General features: G+C 39.0%; 2 protein-coding genes across 3 annotated transcripts; one reads left to right on the top strand and one right to left on the bottom strand.

The window, feature by feature from the left end:
- Window positions 1-120: 120 nt before the first annotated feature.
- LOC137199502 (myogenesis-regulating glycosidase-like) lies at window positions 121-9,155 on the top strand. 2 transcript variants are annotated; one of them, XM_067613837.1, is made up of 6 exons: window positions 121-195; window positions 2,376-2,861; window positions 3,400-3,931; window positions 5,243-6,047; window positions 6,150-6,268; window positions 6,781-9,155. In XM_067613837.1, the coding sequence occupies exons 2-6, from the start codon at window positions 2,584-2,586 to the stop codon at window positions 7,126-7,128; spliced, it is 2,082 nt and encodes a 693-aa protein (XP_067469938.1). In that variant the 5' UTR covers window positions 121-195; window positions 2,376-2,583; the 3' UTR covers window positions 7,129-9,155. The 2 variants fall into 2 exon arrangements, with proteins under 2 accessions (XP_067469938.1, XP_067469947.1); XM_067613846.1 differs by lacking the exon at window positions 121-195 and having other exon boundaries at window positions 1,977-2,861.
- A 2,912-nt stretch (window positions 9,156-12,067) lies between these two features.
- Window positions 12,068-15,505, bottom strand: LOC137172397 (ly6/PLAUR domain-containing protein 6-like). Its single transcript, XM_067576817.1, has 4 exons — window positions 15,235-15,505; window positions 13,813-13,905; window positions 12,516-12,623; window positions 12,068-12,373 (listed from the first exon to the last, which is right to left on the bottom strand). The coding sequence occupies exons 1-4, from the start codon at window positions 15,278-15,280 to the stop codon at window positions 12,225-12,227; spliced, it is 396 nt and encodes a 131-aa protein (XP_067432918.1). The 5' UTR covers window positions 15,281-15,505; the 3' UTR covers window positions 12,068-12,224.
- Window positions 15,506-18,606: the final 3,101 nt, after the last annotated feature.

The following is an 18,606-nucleotide window of genomic DNA, read 5'->3' as shown; positions in this document are numbered from 1 at the left end:
GTTCCCACACTACATTTCCCAGAAGCCCACCGGATAGAGTAAGGTGTGATTGACAGATGCGCGGACGAATCCCTTTTCAGCTTGCTGTTGTTGGGCGGGATCATAGAACTTCAAACCGCTCTGCAGCTGCGCAGTAGACTCCTGCGCTCACAGCTGTACAGTGTACACAATGACCCGAGAGAGTCAAGTGCTGAGGTAAGACAACTCTTTTTTTTATTATCCTTGCGCTATAAACGACGATTTGAATGTATTTACTAACTTATTTGCATAAACAACTCAGCCAGTAACTGTGGACATGACCGGTTAGAAACCTAATTCGTGACAACCGGTACAACCGGTTACAGTGTCACTGTATTGTCCTGATACAGCGTCAACACACAGACGTGTCGACGAGTGCTTGCGAGTTATCGATCTGGTACATCGGGAATGTTTGTGTCACCTTGACACTCTGGTGGAAAATTATTACACAATAACCCGCTTCTGGAGGCGCTGTTCCTGCCCACTGGGGGCATTTTGCGACCAGTCAGCGAAGTCAGACGAATGTTTTCCACTTTAAGTTTGTGTTGTTTTAGGGGTTTAACTACAACTAGCACTAACCAAACAACTAGAGTCGTGTGCATATCTGTGTTTATGAACTGGCTGCTCAATAAGAAAACATTTTACAGTTTACAGCTTGCTGTTTCTTCACTGAACAGAATGGTCATTTGCTGCTGTATATCTAAACAGTGTGAACTTTGCATTGCATACAGTTGGTCCCCAAAATCAACAAAATTAAAATGTTTTCCTGTCACAATGTAGAGGCTTCATGGACTTAAAGGCCCTAAAGAGTGCCACCATCAGTACTCAATTTGAACCATGACTACATCCTAAACCACTTTTAGGATCTTTATAAATAGTTAGTACATTGTGTGTAGTTATAGGACAGCTTCCTTAAAAAGCAGTGGGAGCTAAAATCTAGGACTTCAGATGTAGGAAAGTTCAAATCACAGCACAGTGTGATGTGGAATTGTTTGTGCTATTAAGGGAATTAAAATTCCCAGCACAATAACCCAAGTTAGAAGTGGTCCAGAAGGGGGATCCCATAATAATAAAGGGGAAAATCTTGACCAAAAACTGTAGGGATGTGTTTTCAGGCACAGGGTGGGCACTGAGATGCCAATGTTGTATCAGATACACAAATAAGGGGGGAATTTATCATACTAACAAGATGTTGTAGAGGGTTGTCTGCGATTGAACACACATATGAGGTTCATAATCTCATTCCAGCAAAGCCTTATGTAAATTAGCATAAAGAGGAAGGATTATCACGCGAAAGTCTGTCTGTGGGGTGCTGGTTAAAGCACATTGCATAGTCCTGTGAAAAACAGGAACCCACATTTTGCAGGGTATGCATGTGCAAGGTTTCCATCCCTCCCTCCCTGCTGCATTGCTTCAAACCTTTATCAGAAGCAGAAGAAGAATGTTGAGCTGGGGCATAATGATACCTGTGGGGAAGTTAAATAGGGTTCTGTTAATGATTGGCCTCTGCTATATCTGAAAACTGTAGGCTTGCTGCAGTATTGTTATTTGAGGGCAGCTACTCATAAATATTATTTACTCATGTCAACGGTGCTCTTACTTGAGAGATAAAGATAATTGAACCCCGCTGACATGGTGTTTCTCAGAACATAGCCTGTTTTTATGGTATCATGGGTTCTCTTACCAGCAGTGCCACCTGCCTTTTACCAGATTAAAGCCTCTGTGCTCCCTCTCTCTCTCTCTCTCTCTCTCTCTCTCTGCTGGACGCAGCTGCAGCTGAACTATGCTGCAGGATAAAAGTAACACCAAATGTATTTGGTACACTTGGGGCACTGACATAAAGCTTTTTGGAAAAATGGTTAACACATAGAATATACTGAGGTGATATAGCTGCATATATAAAAGTGTAGTTGGGTACAAAATTAACACATTTGTACAGAATCATTGTACTATAACTTTTGTATTGTTTTTTACAAATTAGCAGGAAACTGAAGGTGAGTGAAAATTTGAATAAGGATAGACTGCAGTGTGGAAAGCGCCAAAGCTATTTATAATCATAGTTCCTGGAGACTGTCATTAAAAACTGGATTGTCAAGCAAATAGCCTTTGCTATTGGGGTTATAATAGCACAGGATATGTCCTACTCTGATTATTTGGAGTTTAAACAGTCAATATAAGATGTTGTTACTTCACAGATACAGTACAGTGTTGCATTCATGCATTCTCTCATACCCACTGGACATTTATTTGTTGATCAGTGCATGACATAATAGGCTGATAATTTTCTGACATTTGGTTTTACATATCATGCCATAGCTTATCTGAATATTGAACTCTGTCTTTCTCTATCTGTCAAGGTTGGACAAATCAGCAATCATTCAGAAATGGAGACATTGCTAAAGATAGGCAGGTAGACACCCATCCATCTCTCTACTGCCGGTGTGAAGTGGATATATTCCAGACATTTTCCCCAACACTGACAGCAAGTTAACTACAGCTGTCCATTTCCGTCACGCCTCCCTCCAACCTGCCTCTCTTCACACCTCACTGCCAAAAGTCTTCAGTATGTACCAGATTGTTCCGGTGGCTCCTGGGGAGCAGCAAATGGCAGGGGGGCCTGGTGGATCACCATTAAAGAAGAAGCTAGCTCATGAAGGTCGGCCCCTGGTAATGGCAGGCATGTTGGGCTGTGTGTTGGTGCTGGCTGCCGTGGTTGCCTGGTGTTACTACTCGGCGTCTCTCCGTAAAGCCCAGCTGCTGAAGACTGAGCTGCTGGACCTCGACAAGGATGGCTTTGTCATTCGTAACCAGGCGGGGGCTGTCATCTTCACCATGACCTTCAGGTGGGTTCACTGTGGGGCCTCTTTTGACTTAAGTATGTAAGGGAGATTATCCTGCTCACATGGCTGCCATCCTATATTAAATACAACCACTGTGAAAATAATAATAACCCTTAACATATATCACTGTTTTTGCCTCAGCACAGTTGCTCCTTGTCTGCTGTGCCGTACTAAAGGCTGCCTGTCTGCAATGTGTGGATGGATAATGGAAAGCTAGACTAGACAGACACATGATTACACCCTTTGGGAAGACTGATTTTGTCATTTAGTCCTTTATCAGCATAGCTCTCAAAGACAGAAATAGCCCATGGTACAATCCCTACACTTGTAGAGAAATGGAATGGAGCATTCAATCTTTTGTGATTGTATTTATAATTGTTTTTATGTATTCTGTTGTATTATTCTAACAACATTTTGGTGAGCCTGATATGTTCTCAGCAATACAGAAATATAACTTGCTGCTAATAATACTAGCTCAGTTAGTGCTGTGCTTAACCAGTTCTTTTGTGTTTTCTCCCCCTCTGTAAATGCTCTGTCCCAGGTCTAGCACTCTGGATTTGGACTCCTGCTCAAAGGAGGGAAATATTCTGAGCTGCACTCAGTCAGAGTCTGGCAAGCTCAACTTCTTTATCCAGACGGTTCGACCAAAGGACACAGTGATGTGTTACCGCGTTCGCTGGGAGGAACTGGAAAATGTACCCTCAGTGGAGCACGCCATGGCTTATAATGGCTCTCATTGGTACGGAGGGGCAGAGTCAGCAACACAGCACTGGCCAGTCAAGATCCAGGGCGAGGTCGAACCGCTGCCTTTTATCACCAGTGATGTCTACTCGAATCGTAATGCTTTTGGGGGAATCCTAGAGCGTTATTGGCTGTCATCGAATGCAACTGCTATTAAGATTAATGACTCAGTGCCGTTCCATTTGGGCTGGTCAGAGAAGGACAGGACACTGAGGTTCCAGGCCAGGTACCAGGAGTCTCCATTCAGACCACTAGAGGGACTGCAAGCCTTACCTGAACTCAGCTATAGAGTGTGTGTGGGGTCAGATGTTACCTCTATTCACAAATACATGGTGAGTGTAGACAACATACAGTACACCATCATCTTGTTTTTTATTTTTTTATTTTTTAGTGATTTAAAGCAATAACAATTACAGTAACTACAAATAGCAATTAAACCTTAGAATTGACACCTTGATGTTTTTTTTGAAGCATATTCCAAGTATGTGGGGCTCAGTAAGAGGAAGCAGATCTTTCTAACTCTATGAATTTTTGGCACCTGCAGGGTGAGCAGTGTCTGTGAGAGGGTACAATAGCTGCCAACATTCCAAGAAAGGGAACAGGGGGAGGGGGGAAGGGGGTATTTATTTAGCTTTGTAAATAAATAGGAACAAATGCTGATCCCTCCTTGTTGACAGAGCAGGCAAGCCAGTTTTTTTTGTAAAGTAGACAATGGTGTGTCCCATAACTCTCCGGTAATGAATCTTAATGTGGAGTGATATACTGCATCTAAAGGTTTGAGAGGGGAACTGGCCGCCTGCCCATAAATAATAATAATCCCTGTAATCCAAAACAGAGAGGGAAACTGCTTCAACAGTTCTTTTTCTTGTGAATAAAGGAAAACAAAAAGCCCAAATTCAATCTCAGCTTTGATAACAACATATCAGTTTTGACTTTAAAAGTAAGTTTTTCATTTATAGTATTGCACTGTCTATATTATGGTTTGTTGAGAGCAAAATCTTATTTCCTGTATAACTTATATATAAGAGTAGTGTAATGAAGGTCTAACTTAGTATGTGTTTAACTAAAAGTTGTAAATTCTGGCATGTTTGCTAGTTAATATTTTTCTGGTGCACTTGGATGTGACACTGAACTGACAGAATGAGACCAAATTCTGAAACAGCTTCCCTGCTTGGAAAGTACAATATGGCACAGCAAAATGAAGTCAAGCAAAATTTGAGTGAGGATGATGGAAAATTACACAGCCAAACTAAAGTGTTAACTGACAGTCATATTCATCTGATTGGTGATGTATTATTAACTGCTATAAAGTACTGGGAAGGTCAAAGTCAAACAATTTGATCTTTTATTGTACTGTAGAGCTGAACAGTGAGTAGATAAATAGTTTAGTCTATTGACTGAAAATTAAATGAAGTCATTAGTCAATAAAATTGAATAATAAATAATTGTTAGTTGCAGCTCTAATGCATGGCTTAAGATACGAAAACCTGAATCAGATTTGTTTTGATTTCACACTTATTTAAACTAAATAAATCAAATACAAAAGTGCTTTCCCACTGTGCAGGCTTTGATGGAAAAAAAAAACAACAACTGTTGATGTGAATATCTCTTTAGTAACTCTCTGTTCTGTATGTTTTGCTCAGGTGCGTCGGTATTTCACAAAGCCTATCAAGGTCCCATCACCTGAAGTGTTCAAATACCCCGTGTGGTCCACCTGGGCTCTCTACAAGACGGCTGTCACTCAGGAGAAGCTGCTGCGCTACGCCGCTAACATCACCAAGCATGGCTTTACGTGCTCCCATCTGGAGCTGGACGACTGCTACACCGCTGACTATGGAGAGTTTGAATTTGACCCTCAGAAGTTCCCCAATGCCAGCGGGATGTTTGACAAACTCAGAGAGGATGGGTTTCAAGTGTCGCTCTGGACACATCCTTTTATCAACTATGACTCCATTAATTTTGGCGTTGCTGTAAAGAAAGGACTGTTTGTGAGGGAGCTGGATGGTGAACTGCCTGCTCTAGTTCGCTGGTGGAACGGTATTGGAGGAATCTTGGACTTTACCAACCCAGAAGCGCGTGAGTGGTATTCCTCACATCTGCGCATGCTCAAAACACGCTATGATGTAATCTCCTTTAAGTTCGATGCAGGAGAGACAAGCTACCTCCCACGCCAGTTTAGCACCCTGGTCCCGCTGTCTGACCCCTCCACCTTCACCCGCCGCTACACAGAAATGGCTATACCGTTTAGTGAGCGTGCAGAGCTGAGGGTGGGTTATCAGAGTCAGAATATCTCCTGTTTCTTCAGGATTATTGACAGAGACTCTGTGTGGGGTTATGAGCTGGGCCTCAAGTCCATCATCCCGACTGTTCTGACTATTAGCATCCTGGGCTACCAGTTTGTCTTGCCTGATATGATTGGCGGGAACGCATACCCCAACCGCACGGCAGGTATGTAACGCCACAACATATGGCCACAGAAAGTTTAAGGGTTGAAAAAAAGTTGTTTTAAAAATACACATTGAACTTTAATATTTCTGTGTTGTATTTTAGGTGGTTTAGATGGCAGAAATGATCTGCCAGACAGAGAGCTGTACATCAGATGGTTGGAGCTGTCTGCTTTCATGCCTGCTATGCAGTTTTCTATACCACCATGGGCCTATGACGATGAGGTGAGTAAAGTGAACCAGTGAATATGTTGTGTAGATTGAAAAAGATAATGTAGTACAGGATATTTTTCTGTTCTGTTGAATCCAACAGTGCAAGACTTACTTAATAAGATGAGACAAAATAAAGACACTATAAGTACATTTTTAATCTGATCTTTCAAATTATTCTGGAGGGATACATTTTTGTTTGTAGCAGCGTATGTGTTGATACTACCACTGGGGGTTTTTAAAGGTTCCACAAGTTCTACACGTTGTGACTTTAGATCATTTCAGTGTATGAGATATTATTTTCAGTCTGGTTTATTTTCATACCATACTGGAATAAGTGAAACCCAAACCATGACCATTGGCTTAAACATATAAAACTACCAGAACAGCCCTTTAACGTGTTTTGGTGCCAGATATCATCAACAACAACAACAACAACAAAACCCTCAGAAACTCTTCTAAATGACCATCCATCATACTACAGTGTCTGTAATGTGCCAGTAACCTATCTGTGCATTCACCTGCAGGTAGTGGAGATAGCACAGAAGTTCACAAAGCTCCATGAGTCTCTGGTGGCACCGAGGGTTCTCGAACTGGCAGGCGAGGTCCTTGATACAGGAGATCCAATCGTAAGGCCCCTCTGGTGGATCGCCAATGACGACGAAGCGGCCTATAAGATTGACTCCCAGTTCCTGATCGGGGATGACCTGATGGTGGCTCCGGTGTTGGAGCCAGGAAAGCAGGAGAGGGACATTTACCTGCCTGCAGGACGATGGAAAAGCTACAAGGGGGAACATTTTGATAAAGGCCCCATGTACCTCACTGACTACCCTGTGGACCTAGATGACATAGCTTACTTCACATGGGTTCACTGAAGACATTCAAGCATTAAGACACATAAACTCACACACATACACTTGTATGCACATGTACATTCTCGTGAGCACACATGCCAAGAGATAGCAGGTGATTAAATTTCAAAAGGGAAATGACCACTAGGGATCTGCTGCCACAGCAAAGTGCGATTTTTTTTTTTTTTTTTTTTTTAGTGAAGATTACACCTCATGTCTACTATGACCTTCTCTTGGTCTGGACTGCCGCCTGCAGATCCACCCAAAGAATTAGAATGAAACTTGAATTCACTTCTGATTCTCTTGCTCCATCCTTAAGGTGATCCTCATCCTCATGTGCCTTCCACAGCCAATAAAACCGATCTCAGATTGTATCTTCACTGCAGTCTTCCACCTAAAGGACATCGATATTACAAATTTTCTTCGAAGCTTGAGTCCCACAGCTAGAGTCGTTTTGGTTTTAGGGTGAGAGTAAGCTTCATTTCCTTCTGTGTGGATTTTATTTCAGTGTAGATAAAATAACTATGTGATAAGGTAACTGATATATGTCTTTTTTTGTGGCTTCATAGGGTTGGGCAATAAAATGGCAATAAATATACACTCTTGAGTTGGACAGATGCACCCCTGCTCAAAGTGCATACCTAACCCTATGTCACCATGGCAACTGCGGTATTGTAGAAGATTTTTATTTTCCTATGCTACCCAACTACCTATGCTTAAGCTAACATGCATTCATTTGCATTGCATTGAACAGACTTTTTTTCTTTTGATTTGTGGATAGTGTTTGAGTGTATATACAGTAAATTCATGTGTTGTAAATTTGGGGTACTTGTCATGATCTACAGGCTGCAAACATTTTTATGACAACATTCCTTGACCAGTGGTGCAATTCTGTCATTTCAGTGCCAAAATCTACTGATTTATCTTTTTTTTTTTTCCATCTGTACAAGTCTAATTCACAGCTCAGGGTAGATTTAAAAGGAAACATTTATTATTATGCTAACATGAATCCTGTTGATCCACAGAAAGAAAATAGATTTATTATACTACTGGTTTGCCTTGTAAAACATTGTTCTCAAAAATGCCATATTTTTTATGTGCCGTCCATGTCTGCCTTGTGACTTTCTTTGCCTTATCAGCTGAACAAAGGTATGCTAACCTTGGCGCAGAGAATCGGTAGAGTGATGAAGAACTCACCTCTGTACATGGTGAATTGCTTTATGCGTTGCACCTTTATGCTTTTAAGCTCTGACAGTGCCAAGTACATGTTGAGTTTTATTCCAAAATCTGCCAAATATATGTTTGTCTGCTCTTACAAAGTGATAGCCGGCATGAGAGTAAAGCACACTACTAAATGCCTTGCTTGAAAATAATTATACTACATAAGAGAATCATCACTGTTTTTGAAATGTTAAAGTCAGTATGTATCGGATTGTTATGTGATTATAGAATTTTTTTAGATTATTCTTATGGAATAGGATTTTAGAAGTTTTTTGTGTGTAGAAAAATGAAACAATCCTGCTTAAAATTGGTGCAGTGTGTTGCTTTCTTGCATTTTTGTCCCCAAACCAGATGGAGACAGTCATAAATAATCAAGCCTTACACACAGTGGGCCTGACTAATAAATTAGACATTTATTAGATATTTGTAATTGAAATTGAAGTATAAGTTTTAATTGTGTTTTAGGGAAGTATTTCCTGATTCCTTCTTGTTTTTTCACCTCTAAAGGGAAGTGTAATGATCTACAGAAGGTCAAAGAATGCTGTTCGCAGAGTGAGGTCCATAAAGAAATTGGTGTCCTAAAGTGTCAGAAGTGGTGTTGCATTGTACTGCAGTACTTTGTGTAAAAAGAAGCTTAAAACAGGGAGTCTGAAATCTTTATGTCTACTGGTGTGCTTTGTTAATCCTCAGGATCAACAACTAACCATATAATTTATTAATGTTCTCATGATTGTTCATACTACTACATGTACAGTTTTATCATGCACGTTATTATCTGTAAATAGTGATGTGAAATGCAGCTCGTAAGGAATAAAACAATTTAATGGTCAGTCATATTGTGGTTTTATTGAACAATGTTGATTTGTTGTCTGTTCAATGTAATTTACAGCTTTTACATTTTTATGTCTTCCTGAGTCGTACGAGTTGGGTGATAAAAAAAAAGTCCAGGATAGAAATAATAACATATTTTAAGCTGTAACTGTTGAAGGATACCAGTAGGAGGATGACACTGGGACCAGTGGGTATGGAATTGTTACACAAGTCCCCTTCACAGCAATTATGAGAGGCCGATACGTCGCCTTTTCCAACGCCGCTTGACTGTCCTTACCTCCACGGACTGTTTCACCTTGACGGTTCCGGTGCTTCCTCCGCAGGCTCCACTTCACTCAAGCTGCCGGTCAGACCAGCTGCTTTTTCCCCACTTTAACCTGAATAACAAACCGGGGCTCGGTGCTCTGGTTGGATCCACATGGAGAGCCGAGGCTAACGTTAGCTGGGAGGCTAGCAGAGGCCAGCTGGCTGTGCTTCCCTCCGGTCATGCTGCGGCTACCGCTCCGTGGGACCGTAGGGTGAAACAGTCTGTCGAAGAGCTGCCATACTCGGCTGCACAAATAGGAAACACTTCGGCTGACGGGATGTATCACTCTGTTTGGAAAAACTTCTTCTTTTTGGTTTATAACGGCAGTTGGCAACCAGCGTATTACGTGCATTACCGCCACCTTCTGCTCCGGAGTGTGGACCAGAGATGAAATCCTACACATTAATCCTGTCTGTCTAATGAACTCATTAAAGTTTTAACGCTGAGAGAGAAAATGAAAAGGAACTGCTAATTATGAATCTTTGTGTTCCTACACTGTAGCTCCTCTTTAAACTCATTCATTCATATAATAAAAAACAAAAATAATAATCCCTGTCACACTTCTCTAAGTTGCAGACACCACTGCCTTTTTCTGATTCTACAATAACCTTTCAATATTAATACATTTCATTTCATTGTGTAACAACGTCCAGCCAAAGCATGTGAAACACGAGCTTTTCTTACCTGTAGACAGAGTCAGAAACAGGATCAGAGCTCCATAAAGCTGCATCGTGAACAGATTGTCAAACGTATGAGAGGAGAACTGGAGAGAAGATGTGAACTCTTCTAAAGTCTTCCTTTATCAGTCCAACCTGTCAGTTTTATTTCAGAACTTTAACACTTTAATTTCCTCACAGTCTCCTCCCCAAGTGAATGTCAGCCCTAAAAGTGACCTCCTCTTATCTGAGACAGCCATCTTACATGTACTCTTGTGTAAATAAAGACAAGAACTTAAAGGGATAAAGTCATCTTTAGTAGCAGATAAAATCTCTTTTGTGTGATTTGAATCCAATTTGCCATTTCTATGTACAAATTATAAACCAAATATTGTGAAAATATGGAGGTTTATCATTAAATTTATTTTCTTATTCTTGTTCATCTAGTTTCTCTACAAGCCTGCAAGACAGACATATACATATGATATTTTATTCCAAATTATACATTTATTATTATCATTATCATTTTTAGAAATGTTGCTTTGTCTGATTTATTTGTCAAGGCCACGATGTGTAGGTTTTGAACATTCATTACTTTGGCACCATCTTGTGACCTTCTGGTGGTAGTGAGTTTAAATATTAAAGTGGAAGTATTTATTATGGAGCCCTTGAAAGAATAGGTTCACAAAATTTCAAGTGTATCTTAAAACAATAGTCAGGTACCCAAATGAACATTAAAACAAGTTTTTCATGCTGTGATTTCTTCCTCATGCTCTTTGAATGTAAGTGACAGAGGACAGAATCCACAGCTGTATCTTGTTTGCACTTCAAGGGCGCTATAGTTTCTTAAGCCAGTGATTAAAGATAATATAAACGGCCTCTGTATTGCTGTAAATGAATATTTGCTGCATTATGAAACTATACTGCTCAAGAAAAATAAACTGTTGTTGAACTTTCTCTGTCTTCATACAGTTTGGTGTTATGTGAAAAGCGTATGCTTCAGACATGTTGGTTTAAGTTGAAACTGATGCATTGTCAAGTGAATAGGTTTTGTTACTTTAAACAAAACTGAAAATATGAACATACATGCAATATGCAGTATTTGATATGGATGATTCAAACTTTAAGCCCTATAAACTAAGTAGACTGACTCTGGATAATATCAAATGCAACTGAAACAAAGATTTTCTTCTAATAACATTTTCAGTTGATTTACCTATAAAGACAATCATATATATGCCATATTTCCTGTTTTACAGAAGAAAAAGGAATATTTTTCTTTTGAATGTGGAGAACACCAAATTTTTGCTGCATTTTATTTGTGTCTATGTGGAGAGAGTCAGTTGACCTTTAATTATTTGCACTGCAGTAGTGATGTGAAAAGTAATCAAAGGCATCAAACCAGGCAATCAGAAATCTGTCTTCTAGTCTGCTTTGTTAATTCTCAGGATCAACAACTAATTGTATAATTTATGAATTTGCTCATGATTGTTCATATTTTACATCTGATTTTATCACTTTTTTTCTAGTTAGGATCTCATAATAGGGCTGTTATTTGATGTAATGCAGAGCATAAAAGAAATGACGTAATATGAGGTGGTTTTTTCCACCTCTAAAAGGAAGTGTATCTAAATACTTTGTTCTACGGAAGATCAAATAATGCTGTTGACTGTTTGAGGTGCATAAAGAAATAGGGGCCCCACAGTGTCTGATGTGGTGATGCATCGTACTGCACTAAAACCACATAGGCAAGTCAGAAATCTTTGTGTCTACTGGTGTTCTTTGTTAATCATCAGGATCAACAACTAACCACATGATTTATTAATGTTCTCATGATTGTTCATACTGTATGTCCAGTTTTATCATTCATGTTATTATTTTATATAAATAGTCATGTGAAATGTAGCTTGCAAGAAATAAAACAATTTAATGGTCAGTCATATTGTGGTTTTATTGAAGGAATATCAATCTGTTGTCATTTCAATGTCATTTACAGCTTTTACATTAAAAATTGTTTATTCTTCCTGAGTTGTACAAGTTGGGTGAGAAAAAAAAGTGCAGGATAGAAATAACAACATATTTTAAGCTGTAGCTGCTGAAGAGCCTCAAAGAAAGAGAGTGATGATGGCTGAGGATACCAGCAGGAAGATGGCACTGGGACCAGTAGGTATGGCATTGTTACACAAGTCCCCTTCACAGCAACTCATGGGGCTTGCACATGCGTCACTGTTAAGGCAGCCCTTTGTGATTAAACCTGCAAGACATGATGGAAAAACCTCAATTTCAACATCAGCCTCCAGGCTTTTAATACAGAAATATATCAGCTCAGACTCGATTTTCTCTTTGAAACACTCAATATTAGCTATATTTAGTAATACTATGTAAGAACAACTTACCAGTCTCATTCTTGGAGAAACAATGGTTTGATTTGCCATCACAAACTACGTCCTTTGTGCAGCTTGTAGGCTCAGCCTTTTCACATGTGTAGCATCTTAATCTATGTACTGTACAGAAATACAAATACAGTCACACACAGTTTCATATACTTCAGATCTGAGGATCATCATGATACTGATTTCCACAAAAAAAGAAAAAAAAATCACACTTTAAACAGATCTTTTTGTTTTAACCATTTTACGTTCCCACTGCTCAAAAAGTGATGTTTACTATTGCAAGCAGACACTGATCACCACAGTTTAGTCCATTGTGTCCTCAATCACAGAAATGTTTCCAGTAAGAGAATGTAAAGAGAAGAAAGAGAGAGAAAATGCAAAGGAACTACTAATTATGAATTCTTATTAATGTAGCTGGGTGGGAAAAAGTGACTGTAATTATTAAAGCCACCAGATGGTGCTCTCATAATTTGGGTACCCCCTGTGTGTGCAAAGGATATCTGCAGTCTTGCAGACTTACATTAACCCGTAACCCTAACCATCTCACTCCTCATGCCTAAACTTAACCAAGAGGGTGTGTCATGTAGATAGTGTGAGTCCACAGATAGTCATACTTGACTACATGACACACCCACCTGGTTAGGCTTAGGCATGAGCAGTGAGGTGGTTAGAGTTAGGGCTAAGGGTAAGGGAATGTGCTGTGTAGCATGTCGTTACAAAATTAGGGGAATGTATTGTGTAGTAAAGTGGGTGTGTTGTGTAGGTCTGCAAGACTGGACATAGACCCATCTCCCTCGTCTCTGGGAAAATCGGGTTCTGGATTATTTCTCTCTATTGTCTGCTAAAAGTAAGAGGTGGATGATAAACTCTCATTTGAAAGTCATATGTATATATATATATATATATATGTATATATATACATGCCACCCCTCAAGGTCTTCATGCCACCCTCTTGCCCCCCCATGAATATTTCTCTAGATCCACCCCTGGTCACACACCGACAAAAACTTTGAATAACAGTAATAACCACGAACTGAAGTTCAGAGGGTTAACTAAACTTCTTAGAAACAGAGAGAGACGACAGAAGATTAAAAAAGTGTTGCCGACAACTTTTCCGGTTTCCGCTTAGGACCCGAGTAGATGTCTCACTTCCCTTTAAATCAAGACAACACAAACGGACAAAAAACTTACAAACGAGCAAAGGCTTTTTTTCTGACAGTGAATCATTTTTGTCCCGACGCTCATGGGCAATTTCACGTCATTTGGCCCCAGGGCTTGAGACACAGGAACATTACATTACCTTTATCAGGGTGATGATGCAGAAATACCTGGGGAGGGAAGGGTCTGGGGCCTGGCCACCCACGGCCTACCGGGACTTTCCACATATGCTTTCCTATGAAAAGAGGAGAAAGGTCAATTTAATTTCCCAAAACATTTCATTTTGGTCAATAATACAAGTGTCATCTCCGGCATGATGAATCTTGAAAATGGGTCAAACTTCACACGAACATGATTGGAGGGTTGAACCATTTTATGTTCCCACGAGACTGCAAGCAGACACTCATCTCCACAGTTTGGTGCATCGTGTCCTCAATCACTCTCAGAAAAGTTTCTATAGTTTATATATATATATGTATATATATACATGCCACCCCTCAAGGTCTTCATGCCACCCTCTTGCCCCCCCATGAATATTTCTCTAGATCCACCCCTGGTCACACACCGACAAAAACTTTGAATAACAGTAATAACCATGAACTGAAGTTCAGAGGGTTAACTAAACTTCTTAGAAACAGAGAGAGACGACATAATCTTCTGTCGTCTCTCTCTGTTTCTAAGAAGTTTAGTGTTACCGACAACTTTTCCGGTTTCCGCTTAGGACCCGAGTAGATGTCTCACTTCCCTTTAAATCAAGACAACACAAACGGACAAAAAACTTACAAACGAGCAAAGGCTTTTTTTCTGACAGTGAATAATTTTTTTCCCGACGCTCATGGGCAATTTCACGTCGTTTGGCCCCAGGGCTTGAGACACAGGAACATTACATTACCTTTATCAAGGTGATGGATAGGGAGGGAGGGAGGGAGACCCTTCCCTCCCTGGGGAGGGAAGGGTCTGGGGCCTGGCCACCCACGGCCTACCGGGACTTTCCACATACACTTTCCTATGAAAAGAGGAGAAAGGTCAATTTAATTTCCCAAAACATTTCATTTTGGTCAATAATACAAGTGTCATCTCCGGCATGATGAATCTTGAAAATGGGTCAAACTTCACACGAACATGATTGGAGGGTTGAACCATTTTATGTTCCCACCAGACTGCAAGCAGACACTCATCTCCACAGTTTGGTGCATCGTGTCCTCAGTCACTCTCAGAAAAGTTTCTAGCTAGAAAGCTGGATGAAGAACTTGCTTATTATAAATCCTTTAAATTAAGTTCCTATATTGTAGCTCCTCTTAAAAACAGAAAAAGAAATTTGCGCATTTTTAAAATCTGATCACTGTTAAAAATATTTCCATCGTTTTGTGTTAATCAAATAAACATTTTTAAACTCATTCATTCATATAATAAAAAACAAAAATAATAATCCCTGTCACACTTCTCGAAGTTAGAGAGATCACTGCCTTTTTCTGATTCTACAATAATCTTTTAACATTAATACATTTCATTTCTTTGTGTAACAACGTCCAACCAAAGCATGTGAATCATGAGCTTTTCTTACCTTCAGACAGAGTCAGAAACAGGATCAGAGCTCCATAAAGCTGCATCGTGAACAGATTGTCAAACGTATGAGAGGAGAACTGGAGAGAGGATGTGAACTCTTCTAAAGTCTTCCTTTATCAGTCCAACCTGTCAGTTTTATTTCAGAACTTGAACACTGTCACTTCCTCACAGTCTCCTCCCCAAGTGAATGTCAGCCCTAAAACTCATCTTATCTGAGACAGCCATGTTACATGTACTCTTGTGTAAATAAAGACAAGAACTGAACGTGATAAAGTCATCTTTAGTAGCAGATAAAATCTCTTTTGTGTGATTTGAATCCAATTTGCCATTTCTATGTGCAAATTATAAAACAAATATTGTGAAAATATGGAGGTTTATTATTAAATTTGTTTTCTGACTGTAGTTCATCCAGTTTCTCTACAAGCCTGCAAGAAAGACATATGAGTGATCCTATTCCAAATTATACATTTATTATTATTATTTGTCTGATTTATTTGTCAATGCCACAATGTGTAGGTTTTGAAAATTCATTACTTTGGCATCATCTTGTGACCTTCTGGTAGTGAGTTTGAAATGTTAAAGTGGAAATATTCATTACAGAGCCCCTTAAAGGATAGGTTCACAAAATTTCAAGTCTTTCTTAAAAGTCAGGTGCCCAAATGAACATTAAAACAAGTTTTTCATGCTGTAATCATTCCTCCTGTTCATTTTGGCCACAAGAAGTTACCTTGCTAGTGCTATTTTAATGAAAGTGAAAGGGGAAAAAACCTTGGATAATGTCAAATACAACTGACATCATTCTCACTTGTAAACTACATCAATTGTATCAGTTGCTGGAAAATTTCCTCCATTTCAGTTAATTTACCTATAAAGACCATCATATATATGCCATGAGCCTACCTTCTGTTTTACAGAAAAAATATTTTTCATTTGAATGCGGAGAACATCAAATCTTGGCTGCATTTTATTTATGTCTAATTTGGAGAGAGTCAGTTGATCTTTTGATGTTTTGCACTGCAGTAGTGGTGTGAAAAGTAATCAAAGGCAGAAATCTGTCTTCTAGTCTGCTTTGTTAATCCTCAGGATCAACAACTAACCATATAATTTATTAATTTGCTCATTGCCTATTTTATCAATCAACTTGTAGTCTCTAGGGTCTCATAACAAGGCTGTTATTTGATGTAATGCAGATTATATAAGTTATACAATTCAGTGATGAATTATAGGTATTTCTATTGAACAAACATGGATGTTTGTGCAGTATTTCTTGATTTCTTCTTGTTTTTTCCCACTTCTAAAAAAAGAAACGTAGATTAATACTGTGTTATACAGAAGACCAAAGAATGATATTTGTAGGTTGAGGTTGAGGGTCCTACAGTGTTGGAAGTGTGGATGCATTGTACAGCAGTATTTTTAGTAAAAAGAAGCTTAAAAACTTAAAGGCTTAAAACTTAAAGAGAGTGATGATGGCTGAGGATACCAGCAGGAGGATGACACTGGGACCAGTAGGTATGGCAATTTTACACAAGTCCCCTTCACAGCAGGCTAAGGGGTTTACACATGCATCACTGGTAGGAAACTCTTGATGATAAAACCTGCAAGACATGATGGAAAAACCTCACTTTCAACAAGAGCCTCCGGGTATTTAGTATAGAAATATATCAGCTCAGATTCAATCATCTCTTTGAAATGCTCAATATTAGCTATATTTAGTAATACTATGTAAGAACAACTTATCATTAAGATTCAGAGAGAAACAATGGTTGAAGATGTCAGGACAAGTTAGGACTTCTGTGCAGGATTTAAGGTCGGCGATTACACATGTGTAGCATTTTAATCCACATGCTGTACAGAAATACAAATACTGTCACACACAGTTTCATATACTTCAGATATGAGGATCATCATGATACTGATTTCCACAAAAAAGAGGAAAAGAGGAAAAAATCATTAGATTAAACATATTTTTGTTTTAACCATTTTAAGTTCCTACCACTCAAAACATGGTGTTTCCTATTGCAAGCAGACACTCATCACCACAGTTCAGAAATGTTTCCAGTGAGAGAACATGAAAAGGGGAAAGGGAAAGAAAATGCAAAGGAGCTGCTAATTATGAATCCTTATGAACTTCCTACACTGTTGTTCCTCCTAAAAATCATAAAAAGAAATTTGTGTTGGCAAACGGTAATTTTAAAATGGGATCACTAGAAATATGTTGTCCAGTGAAAATGGTCAGAGAGTGTTTTTGTTACTTTAAACAAAACTGTGTTAAAAAACTGGAATTAGAAATTTTTCACATGACAATTGCGATATACTACATTTCACTCGGATGATTAAAATAATGTGTCTTTGTTTCAATAAATTAGGATGATATCAAACACAACTGACATCATTCTCACATTCATTAGCTGAATCATTTACAGGAACATTTCTTCTCATACAATTTTCAGTTAATTTACCTATAAAGGTTTAGTTTGAATGCGGAGCACACCAAATCTTTGCTGCATTTTATTTGTGTCTATGTGGAGAGAGTCAGTTGACCTTTAATGTTTTGCACTGCAGTAATGGTGTGAAAAATGCATCAAACCAGGAAGTCAGAAATCTGTCTTTTATGCTGCTTTGTTAATCCTCAGGATCAACAACTAACCATATAATTTATTAATTTGCTCATTGCCTATTTTATCAATCAACTTGTAGTCTCTAGGGTCTCATAACAAGGCTGTTATTTGATGTAATGCAGATTATATAAGTTATAAAACAATTCAGTGATGAATTATAGGTATTTCTATTGAACAAACATGGATGTTTGTGCAGTATTTCTTGATTTCTTCTTGTTTTTTCCCACTTCTAAAAAAAGAAACATAGATTAATACTGTGTTATACAGAAGACCAAAGAATGATATTTGTAGGTTGAGGTTGAGGGTCCTACAGTGTTGGAAGTGTGGATGCATTGTACAGCAGTATTTTTAGTAAAAAGAAGCTTAAAAACTTAAAGGCTTAAAACTTAAAGAGAGTGATGATGGCTGAGGATACCAGCAGGAGGATGACACTGGGACCAGTAGGTATGGCAATTTTACACAAGTCCCCTTCACAGCAGGCTAAGGGGTTTACACATGCATCACTGGTAGGAAACTCTTGATGATAAAACCTGCAAGACATGATGGAAAAACCTCACTTTCAACAAGAGCCTCCGGGTATTTAGTATAGAAATATATCAGCTCAGATTCAATCATCTCTTTGAAATGCTCAATATTAGCTATATTTAGTAATACTATGTAAGAACAACTTATCATTAAGATTCAGAGAGAAACAATGGTTGAAGATGTCAGGACAAGTTAGGACTTCTGTGCAGGATTTAAGGTCGGCGATT

Source organism: Thunnus thynnus, chromosome 2, assembly GCF_963924715.1.
Source record: "Thunnus thynnus chromosome 2, fThuThy2.1, whole genome shotgun sequence".
Classification (NCBI taxonomy): domain Eukaryota; kingdom Metazoa; phylum Chordata; class Actinopteri; order Scombriformes; family Scombridae; genus Thunnus; species Thunnus thynnus.
This window is presented reverse-complemented; position numbering and strand designations above follow the sequence as displayed.

What these genes read in the sequence shown, in the direction of transcription:
- LOC137199502 (XM_067613837.1), top strand. Translation starts at nt 2,584, where the DNA reads ATGTACCAGATTGTTCCGGTGGCTCCTGGGGAGCAGCAAATGGCAGGG. An exon ending in ATACCCCAACCGCACGGCAG is followed by an intron (nt 6,048 to 6,149) that starts GTATGTAACGCC and finishes GTTGTATTTTAG; the next exon opens with GTGGTTTAGATGGCAGAAAT. An exon ending in CATGGGCCTATGACGATGAG is followed by an intron (nt 6,269 to 6,780) that starts GTGAGTAAAGTG and finishes ATTCACCTGCAG; the next exon opens with GTAGTGGAGATAGCACAGAA.
- LOC137172397 (XM_067576817.1), bottom strand. Translation starts at nt 15,280, where the DNA reads ATGCAGCTTTATGGAGCTCTGATCCTGTTTCTGACTCTGTCTGAAG. An exon ending in GTTTCTGACTCTGTCTGAAG is followed by an intron (nt 13,906 to 15,234) that starts GTAAGAAAAGCT and finishes CTCTTTTCATAG; the next exon opens with GAAAGCATATGTGGAAAGTC. An exon ending in GCATCATCACCCTGATAAAG is followed by an intron (nt 12,624 to 13,812) that starts GTAATGTAATGT and finishes ATTTCTGTACAG; the next exon opens with TACATAGATTAAGATGCTAC.